Genomic DNA, 23,752 nt, shown 5'->3' with positions numbered 1-23,752 from the left:
CCAGGACTAGCCACCACCATGCTGAGACCACTCTCCGCACACCTGAAGGTACCGGCAGAGGAACAAAGGCAAGCGGGTCCCGAGGCTGAGATCTCCAAGCCTACTCAGATCGGGGCTGAGCATCCTCCACCCAGATCCTCCGAATTCCAGTCGGCGGGGGTCACACCCACCAACTGGCCGCCTGGCGCCGTGTAATCCCATCAATGGCCAAGACTCAGAGACTATAAAAACCAGCTCCCGGAACCGCATTCGCAGCCATGCAACATCTTATTATGACATCTTATTATCTCATTCCTGCTTTGGACAAACTGGCAGGCTACCGAATGTAACCTGCCCACACGGCAGAATCTGGCAAACTCCCCGTGGTGTACCCAATATGCCAAATACCAGTAACAATGATGGGTCTCATTCTCCTAAAGAGCCTTGAATATAGCACTTTCTTAAAAATCTCAGGGCTAGGATGAAGGAGACGTTACTGGGGCCTGCTCGAGGCAATCGACGAATAACCCTATAGGGTCTCCTGAGCTCCCCTAGAGTGATCCCTGAGTGCAGAGCCAGGAATATGTCTTGGGAAACATCTGGTGTCACCCAAAATCCCCTTCAAATAATTATTTTTAATAATAAAATAAATATTGATATTATAGGGTTTTATAGGGACATATGTTAATAGTAGGTCTTAGGCAGAGTACAGTTATTTCATCAAAGCATGTAGTAATTTGAGGAAGGAAGGTACAATATGGGATCTCAAAACACTAGTGTTTTCCGCTGGCTCTCTTTGTAATCACTGCTTGAGGAAAAAGAGGGCAAAAATACCTGATTCCAGTTCATATCTTAGCTATTATTATTCCCTAAACATTATCCAAATTTAGCTGGGGTGGCCAGTATTTTAATTTAAGACTACTAGTGTAGTCTATGCTTTCCAAATAACTGTTGACTACATGATTCAAACAACAGACTGTACTAATTGTTTCTATGGCACAGTAGGATGCATAGTAATAAAAGTCAGTAGCTATACTTTTATATGTAGACAACTTATTTTTTTTCACATGTAACCACAATCTAGATAAAATAGGGCCAGAAGGATTGTATAGCGGGTAAGGCACTTGACTTGCATGTGGATGACTCATATTTGATCCCCTGACCCACTTATAGTCCTCTGAGCACTACCAAGAGTGATCCCTGAGTACCACTAGGTGTTCCCCCCACCAAAAAAAAGATATATAAAACATTCCCAATGTCCAGTAGTTGCCTCATGCCCCTTTTAGTTAGTAATCCATCCCAAACAAAGTTGTTTTCTGACTTTACATCAGTCTAGATTAGTCTTTTTCAACCAGCGACCATATGAATCACTGTGAACCCCAGCATAATTCCAGGGGGCCACAGGTGAAAATTGCATAAATGGAGGCCCTGGGATGAGCCTGAGGAGGCAACCAGTTAGATAGAGAGACACAAGAAGGAAACAAGGTTGGAAGGAGACCATGGTCAGAAAAAGGTTGAGAAACATGATCTAGATCATGTTTTGCCTGTTTTTGAAATATATATAAATTAAATCAGGGACTGAAGAGAAATTATAGAGGGTAAGACCCTTGCTTTGTATACACTGACCCTATTTCAATGGTTCAATTCCTGACACTGCATATGATCCCCAATCACCAGAGATTGCTTCTGCAACAGATGCAGTAATATCCCCTGAGCACCGCTGTATGTGATCCACTCTCCCAAACACAAATGAAATCATATTTTTATATGTTTTTGTATCAGACCTCCATCACTCATCAGTCTATATTAAATGCTTTTCCATGTTAAATGTGGTAATAGTTTTTTCCCTTTGATTGTTCTATACAGTTCCATTGTATGAATTTGACCTACAACAGTTTTTTTTTTTTTTTTGCTTTTTTGGGTCACACTTGGCAGTGCACAGGGGTCACTCCTGGCTCTGCACTCAGAAATTACCCCTGGTGGTGCTCAGGGGACTATATGGGATGCTGGGAATCGAACCTGGGTCAGATGCGTGCAAGGCAAATGCCCTACCTGCTATGCAATCACTCTAACCCCTGACCTACAACAATTTTTTTATCCATTCTCTCTATTATTTCTAGAGTACCTATTTTTCCATTATCCTGTTTATCTAAATTTATGCCAATACTTTACTTTTACTGATAGTTATCAGTAGATTCATAGAATTCTCTTAAATCCTTCAACTGTGTTCTTCGCTGTTTGTCTTTTCAACATTGCCATCATTATTTTAAATTCTTTACATTTCCAATTTACATTATAAAATAACACTTATGTTTCAGAATAATGTTATTTTTATCGTTAAAAGAACATTTGGGGCCAACGATTTAGCTCAGCATTTAGTGTGCTTGCTTTGCATGTATGAGGCCCTGGGTTCAGTCTCTTGTACCGCACAGGGAGTAATCCCTGAGTGCAGAGCCAAAAGTAAGCCCTGAGCACAGCTGGCTGTGACCCCTTTCTCCCACAATAAAGTAACAGACAAAAGATGTATCTTTAATTTTGATTATATTTTAAAATGGGACATTTTATATGGGACATTTTCGAAAGAATTGTTATCTTAATTGCATTGAGTCATTCATGATTATAGTGTATCTGCTTTTCTTGATTTATTTTTCTCAGCAGTATTTTATGGTTTCTATTTATAGATCATACACATTCTGAGCATTTTATTCTTTAATATTTTGTTTGTTTTTGTTTTGGGGCCACACTTGGTTGTGCTCAGGGGTTACTTATAGCTCTGCACCTAGGAATGATTTCTGGTGGTACTCAGAGAACCATATGGGATACTGGGAATCAAATCCAGGTTGGCTGCATGCAAAGCAAGTGCCTTACCCACTGTACTATGTCTTTGGCCCCTACTTTTGTATTTTATTGTAATTTTTTAATTTCAACTTTTCCAAATTTTTATTTTAATATAGAAAAACAAATTTATTTTTGTATATTGAACTGGATTATATACCACTTCTTTGCAAAATTAACTTTTTAGGGTTAGATGATTTTATGTCTTTTCACCTTTATTCAGTGAAATGGTAAATCACATTGATTTTCTCATTGAATTTTTAATGTTAAACCAGAATTGAATTTCTGCCAAGTCATGATACCATTTTATAGCACTTTATTCATTTTTCTATTCATGAGTTTTGTTTAGGCATTCATAAGAAATGTTGGTCTATAATTTATTTTCTTTTTTAGACTCTGGAGCCAGGGATATGCTGGTAACATAAAAAAAAATGAAAAGTGCTAGCTTCTCTATCCTCTGAAAGGTTTTGTCAGTATTACCTATTTTGAAGCATTCACCAGCAGAGCAGTGTCAGTTTTCTTCGTAGGGAGATTTAAAATCTACCATCTTTGCAGTTTGATTCCTATTTGTTCTATTCTTTGGTCTCTTCTTTTTCTGCCTTCTGCTGGATTATTTTTTTCCCTTTTTGCTTTAAATTTTTATTTTAGTGAATAACTGCGAGATGCAGTTACACATATACAAGCTTTTGTGAATATGTTTCAGTCATACAACTTTCAAATACCTGTCCCTTCACCAGTGCCCATTCTCCACCACCAATGTTTCCATTGTCCCTCCCACCACCCACACCCCTTCCCACCCCCTGCCACTGTGGAAGGCACATTCCTTCTTACTCTCTCTCCTTTTGGGTGTTATGGTTTGCAATACAGGTAGTAAGTGGCCATCATGTTTAGTCCATAGTTTACTTTCAGCACACATCTACCATCCCGAGTGAGCTCTACAACCATCATTTATTTAGTGGTCCCTTCTCTATCCTAGCTGCCTTAAGGACAGTTGAGATAAGGGTCAGGAGGATTGCTCCACAGCATGAAGGCTGGTCTCACATGCTGCTGGAATATTTTTTAAATTTCATTTTTGCCTCCTCTGTTGGCTTTTACCTTTGATTTGATATTTTTTGGTTGCTTTTTGGTTTATAATATAACAAATAGAGTAATAAGCTTACAAAAGTATACCTTAATTTTTTTCCATCTGTTCTTTATGCTGTTGTCTTATTTTTAATTATGCATGTACTTAAAACCTCATAGTAGATTATTTTTGTGTAGACATTTATCATTAAAAGATATTTAAATAATAAGCAAAATGTATTTTCTATTTACCCATTTTTTCTGTGTCTAGGCTTTTCATTATTTTGCATAGAACTACATATTCATTGCTGTGGATTTTTATTTTTGTCAAAGTTTGGAAACATTTAACTATTTTATCTTGGAATATTTTCTTTTAAAATGTTTTGTTTTATTTTAGGCACCATGATTTATATTACTGTCAATGGTAGGGTTTCATATAAACAATGTTCCAGTATTACACTCTCCTCCAGTGTTTCCTTCCACCATTCTCTCACTGTCCCTTTCCACTCCAACACCCCACTTTGGTAAGCTCAGTTCTGTAGACCAGTTCTCAAGTTCTGTTGCCTTTGACCAATTTGTTATTACATTATAAATATTTCCTGTCCCTCCATTTACCACCATCCCCTCCCCAGACTCCAATTACATATATGTGAGAGTTTGTTAAGTTTTCTTACAATTCATTGATGCTCTGCTAATTTTTTCAGTCTTTTTATTTCATTTAGGATAGTTTCTACTTCTATGTCTTTAAGTTTGCATATGTTTTTTTTTTTCTGTTTTGTAATATACTATTACGTCTTGGGAATTTTTAAAATCTTTACAAGTTTGATTTGGTTCTTTTTTTTATAGATTCCATATGTGCCTGTTTTTCTTTAAGGTTTTTTTTTTAAATCTAAAGAATATTGAGGCTGGAAAGATAGCTCAATAAACAGTGCATACAGGGAGCCTGGGTTGATCCCCAGCACTGCATAGTCCCACAAGTACTGCCAGGAGTGATCCCCAAACATAGAGCCTTGACTAAACCCCGAGCATTGCCAGGTGTTACCCCAAAACAAAAAGAATATTTATGCTTGTAAATTTGGGAGCGGGGCTTTCAAGGGTACTTAGGAGGTTCAGGCATCCCCTGATTCTTGGTCAACCAAGAATTGGCCTGCAGTTCAACACAAAGGCCCAAGGATGCAAAGTTGCTCAAGCCCTATGGTGCTGGGAAATGTCTGGGCCATCTCACATCTCAGTAGTGCTGGAGGCCTCCACAACAACATTCGGCAGTGCTCAGGGGTCTCCAATGCTGCATCTGGTTGTGTTAAGCGAAGTGTGTGGTGCTGGGAATAAAACCCAGGTACCTCTGTACTGTCTTCTGGCTCCTTGAAATATATTTAAAATATTTTTATACTTACATGTAATTTAAATATAGATAATGTTGTGTTCTAATCATCTTACTCTTTTTTAAATTCCCCTCCCTCTTTGTTCCTCATTTTCTTTTGTTTGTTTCCTCAAGAATTTTACAAATAGTTTAATTTCATCATCTCTTGGGTTTCATGGGTTGGAGCAATAGCACAGCCAGTAAGGCATTTGCCTTGCACGTGGCCGAACCAAGTTCAATCCTCCGCCCCTCTCGGAGAGCCCGGCAAGCTACCAAGAGTATCCTACCTGCACGGCAGAGCCTGGCAGCTCCCCATGGCATATTTGATATGCCAAAAACAGTAACAGCAAGTCTCACAATGGAGACATTACTGGTGCCTGCTCGAGCAAATCACTGAACAACGGGAGGACAGTGCTACAGTGCTAAAGTGCTTGGGTTTCATACCAGCTTTAATTATCCAGACTCTGAATTTAAATTTACAGACTCTGAATTTAAATTTACAGACTCTGAAGTTACTCATTGACAGTATACAGTTCAATGAATTTTGGTGTATTATTATTTATTGGTTGTGTTAAAATTTAACAAGAAATTTACCATTGTACGGGGGTATGGTGCTGCCAGCAGGTCAATCTGTACCTGTAAGGAGAGTGCATCAGCAGCCTGATGGCACCGTTAGACTTTCAGATAACCCAAATTGGTGCTGTGCCTTTGGCCAGACCCCAAAAACTTGGGGCAAAGTTTACCAAGAAAGTAAACGGACGAAAGTTAGGTCTGTGGGAGACACACCCACAAACCACCTAAGGCTCAGCTATATAATTGGAAGCATGGCCTCTTTGGTTCCTGATCAAACTACTTAATGGCCATGATCCCAGCAACTCAAAAACGAATCTCGGAACCCAAAGGCTTTTGGCAGAAATGAGTTCTGTTCCTGCAGTAGGTTACTGGCACTGGGCCACTCCAGGTGGGAATAGGTTTCGTGCCTTAGCCTGTTCCCCTTGACGGCCCAGTGACTGCCATCCTCCAGAGGCCACTGGACAGTCAGGTTTGGGCCTGCAGTGACGAGACACGCGGGGCCTCACCAGATGGGGGTGGAACCGGCCCTTTCCTCCCCATCCCAGCGAGACCTCGAGTCTTACTACAACTATTTAAGTAGATTACTAGCTGAGGAAAGAGTACACCCTTGTTGGGAATCCACCCTTGAGCAGATCTCCTAGTAATCTGGAATAAATCTCTTTAGATGAGATTTAATCCTTGAGTTAATCTCCTGGAGGAGTGGTCTTACCTCTCTTTGTTGATTTGTTAATGTTCAACCCATCTTTGTGTCACCACCCTATGTGATTGCTATATAAACTAACACTGTAAGCTCGAAGGGGGCTTGGGCTCGAGAGAGCAGAGACTGAGGCTCAGGCTGAGGCTCGGGCAGAGGCTCAAGCTAAGGCATGGGCTCGGGCTCAGGAGCTTGGGCTCCAGAGGGCAGAATCAGAGGTGAGAGTGAAGATTGGAATAAACTATAATTGATACCGACCAACCTGGCCCTCGTTCGTTCTTTTGCCTGCCCATCGCCATCGACCTCCCTGAGGTGGGGGAAATGACTCGAGACTACCGAACGTGGGTGGCAGGAGAGATAGAGAGCCGTGGGACCTTCAGAAAACACACACCCCACGAGTGGCTCTCCGGCACGGCCATGGCTCCAGAGGCAAAAGGACTTAATCCAGAGCCCAGCAGCTTGCGGCAGAAAACTGAATGGACCATGCGCACCATGCCTCCCCGGGAGGGAAAGGGTGTTGCTCCCTTCTGCCTCCCCCCTCCCCGCCCTCCACCCTCGGCAGCAAGGTGACCACCACCTCAGAGCTTATAGGAAACCAGGTATGAGCCGGCGGTGACAGGGCAACTGCAGTCTCATGGGAAGGGGGACTGTACCGGCTCGCCCTTCACGCCCTACTGAGGTCACGAGTTGCCTCCCGCAAGCAGCTCTCCGGCACAGCCATAACACCAGACGCACGGAAACCAATCTCGTAATTATCTGGCTCTTTGCAGAAATCCAAAATCCACGCGATAGCGGCCATGCGATATTATATGATTCTCATAACCGGCTATAGAAGACAAAGTATTTCACAATGCCTTTTCAGCAATTCTGATGGTTGGGGGGGGGGGGAATTCTAAACAATAATGGTGCATTTTTTGTCAAAATAATGAATGTAATCAATGTAGAGAAGAGTTAAGTAGAAATCATCTGCCTCACAGGCATTGGGAGGGGTGGGAGGGGAGTATATTGGGGTTCTTGGTGGTGAAAAATGAGTACTGGTGAAGGGAAAGGTGTTTGATCAGTATATGACCGAGACTTAAACCTGAAAGCTTTGTAACTTTTCCCACAGTGATTCAATAAATAAATATAAGAAGATAAAAAAGAAGAAATTTGCCATTGTAATAAACTTTAAATGAATAATTCAGTGACATAACTTAGAGGGCAATGGCCAAACCCTATTTGGGGCAAGGTTAAGCCCAGCAAGCTACCGAGAGTATTTGATATGCCAGACACAGTAACAACAAAGTCTACAATGGAGACGTTACTGGGCCCGCTTGAGCAAATCGACGATCAACGGGAGGGCCTTTACCTTTACCTTAATATATATTTTTTTAAGTTCTTTTTTTTCTTTTTGTTTAATTTTTTCACCCGTCCCTTCACCAGTACATATTTTCCACCACCAAGAAGCCCAATATACGCCCCCCACCCCACCCCTCCCCATGCCTGTGAGGCAGATGATTTCCACTTAACTTTCTCTATTTTGATCACATTCATTATTATTTTTTTATATTTACAATTTTTTGTGCTTGGGTTTCAATTATACAATGATCAAATACCCATCCCTCCATCAGTACCCATTTTCCACAACCATGGATAATATCCCTCCCACCCACCCCCATCCCACCCTGCCTCTGTGGCAGGGCATTCCCTTCCGTTCTCTCTCTCCCCCTGGGTGCTGTGGTCTGCAAAAGAGGCATTGAGTGGCAAACATGTTCAGTCCATAGTCTACTTTCAACATGCATCTCCCCTCCTGGGAGGATCCTCCAAACACACTTTATTCGGTGCTCCCTTCTCTATCTGAGCTGCCCTTTCCCCTTGAATGCCCGCTGGCCTCTAAGCTATGGAGTAATCCTCCTGGTGCTGATCTCAGCTATTCTTGGGTATTAGGTAAAGGCCCTCCCATTGTTCATCGATTTGCTCGAGCGGGCCCAGTAACGTCTCCATTGGAGATTTTGTTGTTACTGTGTTTGGCATATCGAATACATCACGGGTGCCTTGCCAGGCTCTGCTGTGTGGGCGAGATACTCTTGGTAGCTTGCCAGGCTCTCCGAGAGGAGCGGAGGAATCGAACTCGGGTTGGCCATGTTGGCTGCATGCAAGGCAAACGCCCTACTGCTGTGCTATATTTTGTTACTTTATATCCCCCAGATGAATGCAATCTTTCTATGTCTATCCCTCTTTCTGACTCATTTCGCTTAGCATGATACTTTCCATTTGTACCACATGTATGTAAATTTCATGACTGCATCTTTTCTAACAGCTACATAGTACTCCATTGTGTAGATGTACCAAAGTTTCTTTAACCAGTCATCTGTTCTTGGGCACTCAGGTTTCTTCTAGTTTCTGGCTATTGTAAAGAGTGCTGCAATGAACAAACAAGTGCAGATGTCACTTTGACTATACATTTTTGCCTCTCTGGGATATATTCCCAGGAGTGGTATTGCTGGGTCAAATGGGAGCTCAATTTCTAATTTTTTGAGAATTGTCCATACTGTTTTCCAAAAGGGTTGAATCAGTCGGCATTCCCACCAACAGTGAAGGAGTGTCCCTTTCTCGCCACATCCGCGCCAGCATCGGTTGCTTTTGTTCTTTTGAATGTGGGCCAGTCTCTGAGTTTGAGATGGTATCTCATTGTGGTTTTGATCTGCATCTCCCTGATGATTAATGATGTAGAGTATTTTCTCATGTGCTTTTTTGCCATTCGGATTTCTTCTTTGAAAAAGTTTCTGTTCATTTCATTGCCCCATTTTTTGATGGGGTTGGATGTTTTCTTCTTGTGGAGTTCAACCAGTACTTTGTATATCCTTGATATCAACCCCTTGTCAGATGTGTATTGGGCGAATATCCTTTCCCATTCTGTAGACTGTCTTTGTATTTTGGTCACTGTTTCTTTTGAGGTTTTTAATATTTTTTAATTGGATCACTGTAAGATAGACCCTTACAAAGCTGTCCATGATTAGACTTCAGTCATACAGTATTCCAACACCCATCCTTCCACCAGTGTGCTTTTCCCAACACCAATGTCCCCAGGTTCCCTTCCATCACACTCCACCCCCCCAAACCCCAGTTTTACTACACAGTATGTATTTCTGCCTAATTATAGAGACTTGTAGCACTGTCCTCCCTCCCGTTGTTCATTGATTTGCTCAAGCGGGCACCAGTAATGACTGCATTGTGAGACTTGTTACTGTTTTTGGCACATCAAATACGCCACGGGGAGCTTGCCCGGCTCTGCTGTGCGGGCAAGATACTCTTGGTAGCTTGCTGGGCTCTCCGAGAGGGACAGAGGTATTGAACCCAGGTCAGCCAGGTGCAAGCAAACACCCTACCCGCTGTACTACAACTTCAGCCCATATAGAGATTTGTAGAATTAAAAAAGAATAAAAATAAAGACTTAGAGTACTAAAATGTTACTAGGTTATTAGGGAGTGTATGTGTTGCCATGTATTGGTTAGCTACTTTGAGTGGAAAATTCAAGTCTTTTGCAATGTAGGGATATTTTCTTTTATTGGTCCTTGGGATTATTGATTTTTAAAATGTTCTCTTCAGCAACTGTTAATATGTGCCTAAGTCAGGGCTGGAGCGATAGTACAGTGGGTAGGATGTTTGCCTTGCATGCGGCCGACCCGGGTTCAATTTCCAGCATCCCATATGGTCCCCTGAGCACTGCCAGGAGTAATTCCTGAGCACAGAGCCAGGAGTAACGCCTGTGCATCACTGGGTGTGACCCAGTGTCACTGTCACTGTCCTCCCGTTGTTCATCAATTTGCTCGAGCGGGCCCAGTAACGTCTCCATTGGAGACTTTGTTGTTACTGTGTTTGGCATATCGAATACATCACAGGTAGCTTGCCAGGCTCTGCCGTGCGTGCGAGATACTCTCGGTAGCTTGCCGGGCTCTCCGAGAGGGGCGGAGGACTCGAACTCGGGTCAGCCATGTAGGCTGCGTGCAAGGCAAATGCCCTACCACTGTGCTATTGCTCCAGCCCTGTCGTTGCATTTTTTTCTGGCATAAATATCGATATAGTAGATATAGATACTCATGGCAAAGATAGTTTATATAAATTTCTTCCATATCTACCTATTATTCTATCTCTCTGACCTAAGTTATTTTGGTCTCAATTATGTATATATGTATATATTGGGCTGGAGCGATAGCACAGTGGGTAGGGCGTTTGCCTTACAAGCGGCCAACATGGCCGACCCGAGTTCGATTCCTCCGCCCCTCTCGGAGAGCCCGGCAAGCTACCGAGAGTATTCGATATGCCAGACACAGTATATATATATATATATATATATATATATATATATAAACAAACTGTCCTCCCATTATTCATCAATTTGCTCGAGCTGGCCCAGTATTGTCTCCCTTTTGAGACTTGTTGTTACTGTGTTTGGCATATCAAATACATCACGGGTAGCTTTTTGGGTGTGACCCAAAAAGCAAAAACAAAACAAAACAAAAAATATGTGTCTAAATCAGCACCTAACATATAATAGCACTGTTGCACTGTCCTCCTGTTGTTCATCAATTTGCTGGAGTAGGCACCAGTAAGGTCTCCATTGTGAGATTTGTTACTGTTTTTGGCATATCATATACGCCATGGGGAGCTTTCCCGGCTCTGCTGAGCGGGTAGGATACTCTTGGTAGCTTGCTGGGCTCTCTGAGAGGGGCGGAGGAATCGAACCCGGGTCGGCCGTGTGCAAGGCAATCGCCCTATCCACTGTGCTATTGCTCCAGCCCAACATGTGGTAAGCACGTGTAAAATAGCTATTTTTTATACAGATTTATCCTGGATTTGCTTGATCTTTTTCATCTATGTCATGCTTTCTCTAATAATTTCCATCCTAGGTATTTTTCTGTTTTCTAAGGGAAATCTTCACATTGCTCCCACAGTGTCAGGCCAGTTATTTTTTAACTTAAAATTTTTAATATGCCATAATTTTCTTAAAAGAATTTTTAAATGTTATGTAATTTTTCTTCTGCATTTCAGAATATCTTTTATCTGAAGATGCTTGTTGGACATTTTTTCATTATTATATTCTCTCTTATTTTGAATATTAGTTCTATTGAGGATAGTTTACTCTGATTGCTTAACGTTATTTCCTCCACTTTTGCTGTTGTTGTTGTGGGCCATACCCAACATTACTCAGGGCTACACCTGCCTCTGTGCTCATAGATCACACCTGGAGGGGCTCTGGACATCGTATGTGGTGCCAGGAATTAAACCTGGGTGGACTTCGTGCATGGCAAGTGCTCTACACACCACACTGTCACTCTGACCCTGCTTCCTTCATTTTAATTACTGAATCTCCTTGTATATTCTGTGTTATGTATGTATTCCGTTCAGTGGATATACTGAGAGCTAGATGTAATCAGTTTTGTTCTGCAGTATATATTTAGCATTTGAGTTTGACCTGTAACATCCTGAGAACTTTGTATCTAAAAACCCAAGGACCAACCAGTAAGACTTTCTGGAAAAAATTTTGTGGAAAAGGTTACTGAAGACAAATGCTTGATGAAAAGAATATTTTGTTTTGTTTTGGGTCACACTGGGCAATATTCAGGGGTTACTCCTAGTTCTGCATTAAGGAATTACTCCTGGAGTTGCTTGAGAGACCATGTGAGATGCTGGTGATAGAATCTGCATTGGCTATGTAAAGCACCCTACCCACTGTACTATCACTCCAGGCCAGATTTAAACATTTTGGGGGGCTCTTTTTTGAGGGGACGGGGGAGGGAGTGGGGAGGTGTCTCATACTCCTGGCTTTGCACTCAGGAATTACTCCCGGCAGTGCTAGGGGACTATATGTAATGCTGAGGAGCCAACCTGGGTCAGATGCATGCAAGGCATATACCCTTCCCACTGCATTATCACTCTTGACCCCTTAAAAATTTTTTATTGAAGTATAACTAATGGAGAAAATTACAGACACTAACCATAGGTATACAGTTTGTTTTATTGAGTGATTTGGAGAGAGGGTGTTGGCTATCCCCAGCCATGTTCAGGGCTTACTTCTGGCTCTGTACTGAGGGAGCACTCTTGACAATGCTTGAAAATTATATGCAGTGCAAAGGATAGAGCTAGGCAATTTTGAGTTAAGACAAATAGTATTGTTGGAAACATTTTTGCTATGTCTTTTGTTGGAATATGTTTATACACCTCTGTTGGGCATATAAGAGTGGAATTGCTAGACTATTAGGGAGTTTCATTTGCTTACTTTTGTCCTGGTGAGAATGGTTCAGTACATACTGAGAAATTAATGAAGCAAAATAAAACATTACCAAAAGAGTTAAGTTCTTTGGGCTTTGGCTGTTACACAAATAAATACATGTATCTTCCTATGGGACTTGAATAGGTTTTTATTGCTCAAATTACCAGAATTTTACCAGGAATAATAGAGAATATGTGTTTGCAGCCTGGAGGGCCCTTAGAAGGAGTGACTATTTGTTACTGGAAACAAAAAGAAAAACGATTTTCATCTCTCAGGAATCACCACTGCTGGTTCTTGGCATCATGTATGTTGCTCTAGTATACATTTCAGCTCCTACTATTTATCAGCTAGGCCTAAAAGCATCTAGAGATTGTGAATGACCAGTCTTTACCTATGAAGAAAGTGAAGGGGTAAAGAACAGTGACTTAAGGAGTTACTGAAAGTAAAATCTTTTGCATGTATTATACAAGTCAGTCCTGTAGTCAGTGCCAGAGACCAAACAATTCATGCTTTGTTTCCTAGTCTGTCACCTTTAAAACGACAAGCAGAAATCTTGCCCGAGCCATGTGTATGAAGAATCTCAAGCTCACGGTCATCATTATCATCGTATCAATTGTAAGTTTTTAACCTTCTGTATGTGGTTTTATTTTTCAATCCCTGAGAAATTGCATGTTAGATTTCTTTCTCAATGATTAACACTCTGAAATGAGCTACAAAGAAATTTCATTCATTAAATACATGACAGACATTGGCTTTCGTGTAAAGTCACTATAAATACTATCTCTCTTAACTCCATCTCCTTTATTAAAGTTTTATAGTTCATTCCATTTTTCTACTTCTTTATTGTGAGTTTCCAAAGAAAAGGTGTGGTGGGCACTCAGGGGATGCGAGCATTTGGTGGCTGGGAACCGTTTCCCCAAGTCGGTCCACAGTGGCAGACGGATGAAGGACTGGGGGAACGGAGAAAATGGACCCAGACCCCAGGCTGTCAGTAGCACTGTAGCACTGTCCTCCTGTTGTTTATTGATTTGCTCTAGTGGGCACCAGTAACATCTTACAACAAATTGAGAGACTTGTTGTTACTGTTTCTGGCATATTGAATATGTCACGGGTAGCTTGCCAGGCTTTGCCATAAGGCTGGTCAGTAGACAGTTTATTTCTGTCTCTCCTCCCCGGTGTAGTCTTATCTCTCCCCTTACAGCACAATCATAGTCGTAGTTTTGGTCACAGCCCCAGTCATCATAGTTCCATCATCCTAATCTCCTTGTAGACTTCAAAGTCCTCTACCTTGTTACATTTTCTTCCTCATCTCGTTGTAGTCTCATAGTCCTCTACTTCCAGTCATCATTGTCATCTAGTCCTCCTTCTAGTTCTCAAAGTCCCAAAGTCACAGTTCTCAACCTCTTTCTAGTCCTCGACTTTCTAGTCCTATCTTACCCCTTATAACATTGTTATATAGAAATCATGAAGGGTTGGGATACACAAAGGTGGGGTTGAACATTATCATAACAACAAACAGATGTAAAGCCACTCATTCAGGAGATTAACTCAAAGACAAAAATCTCATTTGATGGTTCAACCCCCCAGATTAGTAGGAGATCCGCTCAAGGGTGGGATTCTATCCAGAGTGTATTGCTTTCTCCGTTCCTCAGCTAGTAATCCATTTAAACAATCATAGTAAATTTACTTCTTACAATATTTCTGGGCTGGAGTGATAGCACAGTGGGTAAGGCGTTTGCCTTGCACACAGCCAGCCCAGCTGAGCCGGGTTCGATTCCTCTACCCCTCTCGGAGAGCCTGGCAAGCTACTGAGAGTATCTCGCCCACATGGAAAGCCTGGTAAGTGACATATTCAATATGCCAAACACAGTAACAACAAGTCTCACGATGGAGACGTTACTGGGCCCACTCGAGCAAATTGATGAACAACGGGAGGACCGTGCTACAATATTTCTAGTCATTTTGTGTGAATACAGTAAGACATATAGCAAGCTTAAAGGTTGGTTCTTCTTGGGGATATCTCCAAGAAGATATCTGGAATCTATATATTCCAGACCACAGTCCTCAGGCCAGGTTCGTCTTTCCTAACCCCAGCAGGGTCCTTATTTAGTTACTTCTTTTTGGGTCATGACAGAGTTTGTTCTATGACCGTGCTCTTAACTTATTATACTTATGCCGCTTGTCTCCTTTCAATGCCAGGGTAGCTTACAGCTTGCCCTGGGTCCATCCTGTTCCTTCGCTTGGACCCTGCTTTTGAAGTTCTAGGAACTAAGGGCAACTGAGGCTTAAGTCAAATAAATATAGATGCCCAGGAGTAAATATTATTTTGGAGTCAATTAACTCCCATGTACAAAGCATAGCATGAACTGTCTTCCTGTGTCTAGACAAAAAGGACATTGCTAAATAAACCATGCAAATGACATAAAGGAAAACGAAAAGCAATATAGGATTATTAGTGCTTGAGGGAATTGGATATGCCTCAGGGGGCACTGTTATGGGAGTAGCTCAATGAATCTAAGCTCCCTGCAGGAGGAACAAGGATAACCCAATGTTATTCAGACGAGATCGGGCATGTTCAGGGTGGTATGGCCGTAGACATCCCAATGTTATTCAACACTTTATTTCTGTTTTCTCTTTTACATTTGATCTATTTTGTATTTATAAATAGAGTTGCAATGGTTTTTCAGTTGTGTCTTCTGTACATTAGAGGTCAGGAGTCAGCAGATGTTTTGTATAGTACCAGATAAGAAATACCTTCATCTTTGCAGTTATTCATTTATTCTTTTTCACTTACTCTCTTTTTAAATTGAAGCTTAAAAAGTATAAAAGTATTCTTAGATGTAGGTCACAGGCTATTGTTTGGTATAGGTAAGTTATGCTACTATCTCAATAATTTTGGCCTCATAATTTATATTTATACACATAAATTTGTCATATACAGTGTTATATTTTTGTATTTATTAGCAATGTAAAATAGTTGTGGTATCTGTAGCTATCTTTAATTCTTAGTTAACTCGAATCCTTCCAATACTTCCTTCATAGGAATGTTATTAACTATGAGTTATTGTTATTCTTTTCAAGTTAAAAAACTTTAATTTCTAGGCTGCTGAAAGTGGTTTTTTTTTTTAGGAATGGACATTTAATTTTAGAAAATTGTATTTCCTACCCAATGAATTGGTCACTGTCACTGTTCTCCTGTTGTTCATCGATTTGCTCGAGTGCGCACCAGTAATGTCTCACAAGAAATTGTGAGACTTGTTGTTACTGTTTTTGGGATATCGAATATATCACGGGTAGCTTTCCAGGCTTTGCTGTGCGGGCGAGATACTCTCAGTAGATTGCTGACCTCTCTGAGAGGGGCAGAGGAATTGAACCCGGGTCAGCCGCATGCAAGGCAAACACCCTACCCACTGCGCTATTGCCCCAGCCCAGATTATTATGTATCACTGTATCACTGTTATCCCATTGTTCGTCGATTTACTCTAGCAGGTGCCTGTAACATCTCATTCAACCTAGCCCTGAGATTTTAGCAACCAGTTCTTACTCATCTTTCCCAAGGATGCCATATTGGGGCTCTTTCAGTGTCAGGGTAATGAGTCTCGTTATTGTTACTGTTTTTGGCATATTGAATATGCCACGGGTAGCTTGCCAGGCTCTGCCATGCAAATGAATATATAAATGTATGTAATACACATATATTGCTCACGGACAACTGTCAGGGAAAAAAAGGTTGTTAGTTCAAAAGAATCTTTAATACCCCTGCACCAGAACCTGAAAAGAAACTGGACAGGGCACCAAGCTCTCCAGAGCTAACACAGACAAGGAATTTCACACAAACCACAGGGCTCTCTTCAAAGGCAAACAGAAATGAGAGCCCAGGAGGGAGACACGAAACCAGGCCCCTCGCTTTCCATATCCAACTATTCTTCACAAGTTCTAGGGTTCCAACAAGAGCTAGATTCAAACTGACACTCTACAAGCTCTTCTGGAAACACACCCTGTAGTCAGAAATGAATGGGTGAGCTTTTTCATTTTTTGTTTTGTTTGGGGGTTACACCCAGCAGTGCCCAGGACTTATTCCTGGAATTACTCAGGGGATTGTAGGTAGGGCCAGGGATCAAACCCAGGTCAGCAGCATGCAAGGCAAGTGCCACCTAATTGTTCCATCTCTCTGGCACTGAGTTTTCCATTTCTGTAATACGATGGCACTCTCCACTCATGATCATCTGCTTATTAATGTTCTGAGAGTGACAGACTATCTACTCTCTATCTATCTAAGATAATTATGTAATATCTAAGATTATTATGTAATATCCATTAAATGCATGACATGTTTAATCAGTGTCTTTCAGTTTTTGCTTTTACATACTGTTTTGGGATAGTTACTCAGCCAGCTCTTCCAGCCATCTATTTTGTTTTCATCTCTGTTAGCTCTGTTATCTGGTACTTCTATTTATTTGTCTTTCTCAGTCATATTAAAAATTTATAATAACTGTTGTTATTCTTAGTATAGCCCTATTTTCTTGAAACTTGTACTTGTTAATAGATGTACTCTTTCCTGAAACTTCTCTGGATGTGTATTAAGAGATATGTCACAGAGAATTAAATTTCCCAAAGAAAGGAGCCTGGTGGACAAGTATAAATACTGTAGGGAGAAGGACAGGAAGACCCATGGGTCAGGAGAAAAGCTTTAACTCACAGGCAAAATTTCTTCTTCAAGAAATCTCAGCTTGAAGAAACACTGTTAAGGCATTCAGTTTGTCAAATCAGTTTCATTCAGATTATGTATGATACTTTTCATTACTTAAATTCAGCTGATTATGAGCTTTAATTACATATACAAAATACAGCTGCACCTAGGATGGTGTTTTGACTAGATAAATTCATAGTTAATGAAACCTATCAGACTTCACAAAATTTTCATATGTAATATGTTCTATTATCATTTCTAAATGAATTATATAGATATTTTAATTGCATTTATCACTTGAGCACTTGATCACTTGACTTCCCATTAATCGTCGGTTTTCTCGAGTGGGCGCCAGTAATGTCTCCATTTGTCCCTGTCGCGTGCTAGTGTAGCCCAGTGGCATCTGTTCGCTCTAGGAACATGAAGAGCCTCAAACCAATCATTGATGATCTTGATGAAGAAGTCTGACCATCTGGTAGGTGGGCAGCCACACGGTCTTTTGACATCACGTGGAATCCAGTCAGTAACAGCTCTAGTCCAGCGGTCGTCTTTAAATCTTATTACATGACCAGCCCTCTGATTTTTGACACCTTGGTAAATGAGACAGCGTCCCTGATTCTCGATCGTCGACGGAGGTCGGAACTCCGGATTCTTTCTTTCATTTGAGTGAAACGTGATATTCCAAGCATAGCTCTTTCAATTCCTCTTTGGGAGACATGAATAGCATTCTCATCCTGTTTGCATAGGGCCCAGGTCTCTGAGGCATATGTTAATGCAGGAAGAACAGTGGAATCAAAGAGATGTGCCCAGAGCCGGGGTTTCTTCATCCTCTTCGCTATTTCTTCGATGCTCTTGAAGGTGTTCCAAGCCGCCCTCTTCCTCCTGCGCAGCTCAGGTGCCAGGTCATTTGTCATGTTGACTTCTCGACCTAGGTACACATAGCTGTTGCATTCGGAAATGGTTGTTCCGTTGAGAGCAAATGGGGCATCAGGAACGAGGCTGTTTCTCATAAACATTGTCATTGTAAGATTCAGCTGTAGTTCGACCTTTCCACACTCACAGTCGAAGTCGGCCAGCATTTGTGCTGCTTGGCTGATGTTTGGTGTTATTAAAACAATGTCATCAGCAAAGTGGAGGTGGTGTAGTTGCCAGCCATCGATCTTCACTCCCATTCCTTCCCATTCCAGTCGTCGCATGATGTTCTTGAGGGTGGCACTGAAGAGTTTCGGTGAAATGGTATCACCCTGCCGAACCCCTCTCTTGATATTGATGATTACTTCTTTGTAGAATGGGGAGATTCTGGTAGTGAATCCGTAATACAGCTCACGGAGGATCTTGATGTATTGAGCTTGAATGCCCTGATTGGCTAGGGCTTCAATGACCGCTTCCATCTCAACAGAATCAAAGGCCTTCTTTAAATCAATGAACGTTAGACAGAGCAGCATCTTGAACTCCCAAGAAACCTCAATGAGCTTGGTTATCATGTGGATATGGTCGATGGTGCTGAATCCTTTGCAGAACCCAGCTTGCTCGCATGGTTGTCCTTCATCTAGTGTTCTGCCAATCCTATTTAGGATGACTCGAGTGAACAACTTGTAGATGACAGACAATAGGCAGATCGGGCGATAGTTGCCAATGTCATGGATGTCTCCCTTCTTGAACAGCAGTGCAGTCCTGCTGGTGTTCCATTGGGACGGAACCTTGCATTCAGACAGGTAGTGTGTAAAGAGCCGAGCCAGTGTATTGATGAGTACTGATGGCAGGTTCTTCAGGTGTTCAGGTCTGACCTTGTCTGGGCCGGGTGCTGTTCGTTTCTTTACTGACGAAATGGCATATTGGATTTTGGAAGGGAGAACATTGGGAACGACATATCCATCCTGTGGAATTTGGTATGTTGGCAAGTGGACATGGCTATCGAAGAGATTTGAGAAGTCATGGATAATCTTCTCCGTTGCCATTCTGGAGGATGTGATAGATCCATCAGGACGTCGGAGGGCAGTCATCTTGGTCTTGTAGTTGGCGAAGGACAGGCGGGCGTTATGAATACTTTTCCCGGCTTCTGCCGCTTCTACCAGCACTTCTGCTCTTCTCTCTTTGAGGTCTTCCTTGATCGCATCTCTGCACTGCTTTGCGAGCTCGGACATTAGCTTGCGGTTGCCTGAGGCATGCGCCAAACCACGTTGGCGAATAAGCTCAAGAGTTTTGAAAGACAGGCATTTTTTTTTTTTTGGCTTTCTCTCTCTTGGCGTTCCTCGCACATTCATGGAGGTGCTGAACCAGTCGATCGTATTCCTCTTTAATGTTGTCAACAATGGCATCTTCCCTTGTTACCAAAATAGTGCCAAAGAGCTCCCAGTTGGTGGTCGTTCTGGGAGTTCTCTTTTTAAACTTTGCAGGCCTTTCTCCCCGCTCTGTGAAGTAGAATTTTGCACGAAGGAGACGGTGGTCCGATCCCATTTGGAATTTTGGGACAACAGCAACATCGGTCAGGGAAAACCGTCGATTGAATATGATGTGGTCTATTTCGTTGTGGAATCATCCACCGGGAGACTCCCAGGTCCAATGTTTAGATTCGGCCCTCTGGAACTGTGAGTTACCATGGATGGTCTTGGTGGACATGATGGACTCAGACAGTCTCTCACCCTGTTCGTTCCATTCTAGGCCATGGGTCCCGATGTGAAGTTCTTCAGCTGATGTTCTCGGTCCTATCTTGGCATTAAAGTCACCCACAATAATCTTGTAGAAGGTGTGGTCTTCTTTATAGAACTTCTCCAGCTCCATGTAGAACTTCTCAATTTCTCCTTCATCATAATTAGATGTTGGCGCATAGACAACGAAGATAGAAACTGCAGGCAGTGAGCCACATCTATTCAGATGTAAACATCCGATTCAGGTTGTTATGCATTTGAATGAATCAATGCTCATGGCCAAGTTTGTGTTGACTAGGACACCGAAGCCTCTGATAACTCTTTTATCGCATGTTCAGAGGAACAATTCTCCAGTGTCGAAAACGACATGATGAGATTCGTGCCTTCTTGTCTCGGTCAGACCACTTGATCTTTCGTGCTTGTACTATCAGGTCCTCGATGGATGCATCTGATGCTAGCGTACGTGTATTGAAAGTACAGACGATCATTTTTGTCTTCCTTCGTTGTGGCAGCCTAGTTCGGCCTTGAGATTTTATCGCCCTCTCCTTGCTCATCCTTCTCAATGCTGCTATATTGCTGAAGCCTTCAGAGTCAGGTGAATGAGACCCATTGTAGTTACTGGTTTTGGCATATCGAATACACAACGGATAGCTTGCGAGTCTCTGCTGTGCGGGCGGAATACTCTTGGTAGCTTGCCAGGTTTTCCGAGAGGGATAGAGGCTTTTGGGGCGACCTCTAATTGCCCTTGTAGGTATTACCATATTTGAACCCTATCAAATATGGTACGGCAATTCCGGAAGATGGGTATTTAGTGTTTTATAATTATAAATTACATTTATAATATGGGTAATATTGTTATTAACTCCCTAAGCAATGACTCTTTGTAATCCTCACTGATTGTGTGATGAGGTCTTGAACCAGAAGTTTGAACCATTGATCTAAAAAGTGGTTCAAAAATAGGAATGGGAAGGTGCTTTTACTCTGGAAGTAGTTCTGCTGGGCAAAGGAGCCTTTTGCCCTGTCTTCTTGTCTTTTGTCGAAGCCTCCCAAAATTATCTAGAACAAATACTTTTGTTTCAGCTACACTTCTCCACCCTTACCTTATCTAATAGAGAAGAAAAGCCACAGATCTATAGCTACTACACTGTAAATTGTACCATGAATTAAAATGTTTCCTCAGTATACTCAAGTGTCACATTCTAGGTTACACAACTTAACTTTTATCTATTAATTTCCCTCCTGTCCCTTATCTTTGTTTTGATTGTTGTTGCTTCAATAACTTGGGCTTTTAATGTGCCAGAAATCACATATTTTGGTTATGACACCAGGGACTGTAAATGTTTGTGCTAACAGGAACATACTTTGCGTGAGGGGTCAATTCCAGGGAACAACAAATTCATAACCTTATGCCTACAGTTGAAGCACTCTACCATTAAACTGTATCTTAGACTAAATATTTTAATTTTTACCTGGGGAGTTTGACTTTTTACCTGGGGTACTTCAGCAGTGCTCTTGAACCGGACAGTCTCTCCAAGAAATACCTGGCTCACAGTGTAGACCTGATGGTTTGGTGTTCAGCCTGGTAATGCTGTGCTTAAGCCACTGTGGCAGTCCCAGGAGATGAATCTGGAACCTTACATATGCGACCCTTTGAACTGTCTACCTGACCCTGATTTTTTAATGTTTAATATTTTTAGTGAACACATTTTGGTTGTTACTTTGGTGCCACATCTGGTGGTGCTAAGGGCTCACTTGTGGCTCTGTGCTCAGGGATCATTCCTGACAGTGTTTGGGAGAGCATATGCCAGCAATTGAACCTGGTTTGGCCACCTATAAGGAAAACTCCTCAATTCCTGTACTCTTTCTCTCCAGCTCATAGAGAACAGTTTTAGCTTTTAAAAGCCAGTTGCATAGAAATTACCGCATTTGATAATTTTCTCCCAGTTTTATTTGTTATGATTAGCAAATAACATCATGTTAGTTTAAGGTAAATGATTTGATATTGCAAATGATTACCACAGTAGAGTTAGTCAGCATCTATCACCTCACATAGTATTATTTTGTGATGAGAATCTTTAAGCTCTACTCTTATTAACTTCCAAATATGCAATATAGTACTGTTAACTGTGGTCACAGTACTCTATATTAAATCTTCAGAACTTTTAAAATTTGTAAGTCTACAACTGTACCTCATGGTGTCTCACTAATAAAAATCTAAAAAAACCTTATTTTAAACACTATAATTTACAGTATTGTTGATAGAATTTCGTGCATCCAGTGTTGGAACACCACACATTCCCCCAGACTGTTCAGTTAGTTCCCTTGGCCGTTGTCTTAGTGCTCTACTGTGTTTTTTATATCCTGCCTTTGAGAGAGATCATTCTCTAAATGTCCCTCTCCTGAATGATTTTACTCAGTATTCTCTAGTGCCACCCACATAGTGGCAAATCATGAGTTCATCTTGTAGAATAATATTCCATTGTGTATATGTACTGTAGTTTCTTTTTCCAATCTTTTATTGAATTGCAAAGTTGCAAAGATATTTGTGATTAAGTTACAGGTGTACACTGTTCCAACACCAATCTTTCCACCAGTGTCCACTTCCCTACACTAATGTCCCCAGTTTCCCTCCCAGCTCCCAGCCTCCCTCTCTGGCTGACATATTTCACCTCCACCATTGTCCTAGTATTTCCTTCCCTAACTTAATCCCTCCGCCTCCACCTCAGTAGCAGTCATCCTACTGAAGACCAGTTCTCCTGCTCTTCATTTCTGTTGCCTTTGGGCATTTGGTATTGCTTTAGGAAGTTTATATACCTCACATGATAGAGATATTCTGAAGCTGTTCCTCTTCCTCTGACTAATTTCACTCAACATAATACTTTTCAGATCCATCCACGTACCAGCAAATTGAATGACTTCACCTCTTCTTGCAGACAAGTAATATTCTATTGTGTATATGTACCATAATTTCTTTATCCAGTCATCTGTTCTTGGATATTTGTTTTCTTTTCTGGATTTTGTCTATTGTGAATGCTGAAACAAATATAGGAACATAGTTGGCCATTTGAATTTTTAATTTGAGGAAGTTTGTGTTCATCTCTTCTCCCCATTTGTTTTACAGGGCTGGGTTCTTTTTGTAGAGTTCTACTAACGCTTTATATATATTAGATATTAACTTTTTATTAATCTTTTTAGATGAACGGTGGGTAAATAGTTTCTCCCTATCTGTGGGCTCTCTTTACACTCCGGTCATTATTTCATTTGAAGTGCAGAAGCATCTTAATTTAATGTAGTCCCATTTGTTTATTTTTGCTTCTGTTTGCTTGGTTAGTAACATTTCATCTTTAACAATGCCTCCAGCTTCAGTGTCATGGAGAGTTCTGCCTTTGTTTTCCTCTGTGTACTATATGGATTCATGTTTGATATCAAGTTCTCTAATCCATTTTATTTTACTTTTGTGCATGGCATTAGAAGAATTCTGAGTTTATTTATTTGCATGTGGCCAACCACTTTTGCCAGCACCACTGTTGAAGAGGCTTTTTATGCTCCACTTCATGTTTTTTACTCCTTTATTGAACATTAACTGACTGTATATCTGAGAGTCTGCCTCTGGATTTTCTTTTCTAATCAATTGATCTGAGAGTCAGTCCTTATTCTA

At 41.4% G+C, this 23,752-nt stretch overlaps 1 protein-coding gene across 1 annotated transcript in view; it reads left to right on the top strand.

Moving 5' to 3' along the window:
- The window catches only part of LOC130017683 (vesicle-associated membrane protein 7), a 69,246-nt gene that overhangs the window by 38,721 nt on the left and 6,773 nt on the right, over positions 1–23,752 (top strand). Inside the window, exon 7 of the mRNA XM_056108417.1 lies at positions 13,279–13,371. Within this exon, the coding sequence (XP_055964392.1) occupies positions 13,279–13,371 (93 nt within the window). The remainder of the gene's footprint in view (positions 1–13,278; positions 13,372–23,752) is intronic.

This window comes from Sorex fumeus, unplaced genomic scaffold (assembly GCF_029834395.1).
Source record: "Sorex fumeus unplaced genomic scaffold, SorFum_2.1 ptg000208l, whole genome shotgun sequence".
Lineage (NCBI taxonomy): Eukaryota > Metazoa > Chordata > Mammalia > Eulipotyphla > Soricidae > Sorex > Sorex fumeus.
Note: the sequence above shows the minus strand (reverse complement) of the source record. Positions and strands in the feature narration are given on the sequence as shown.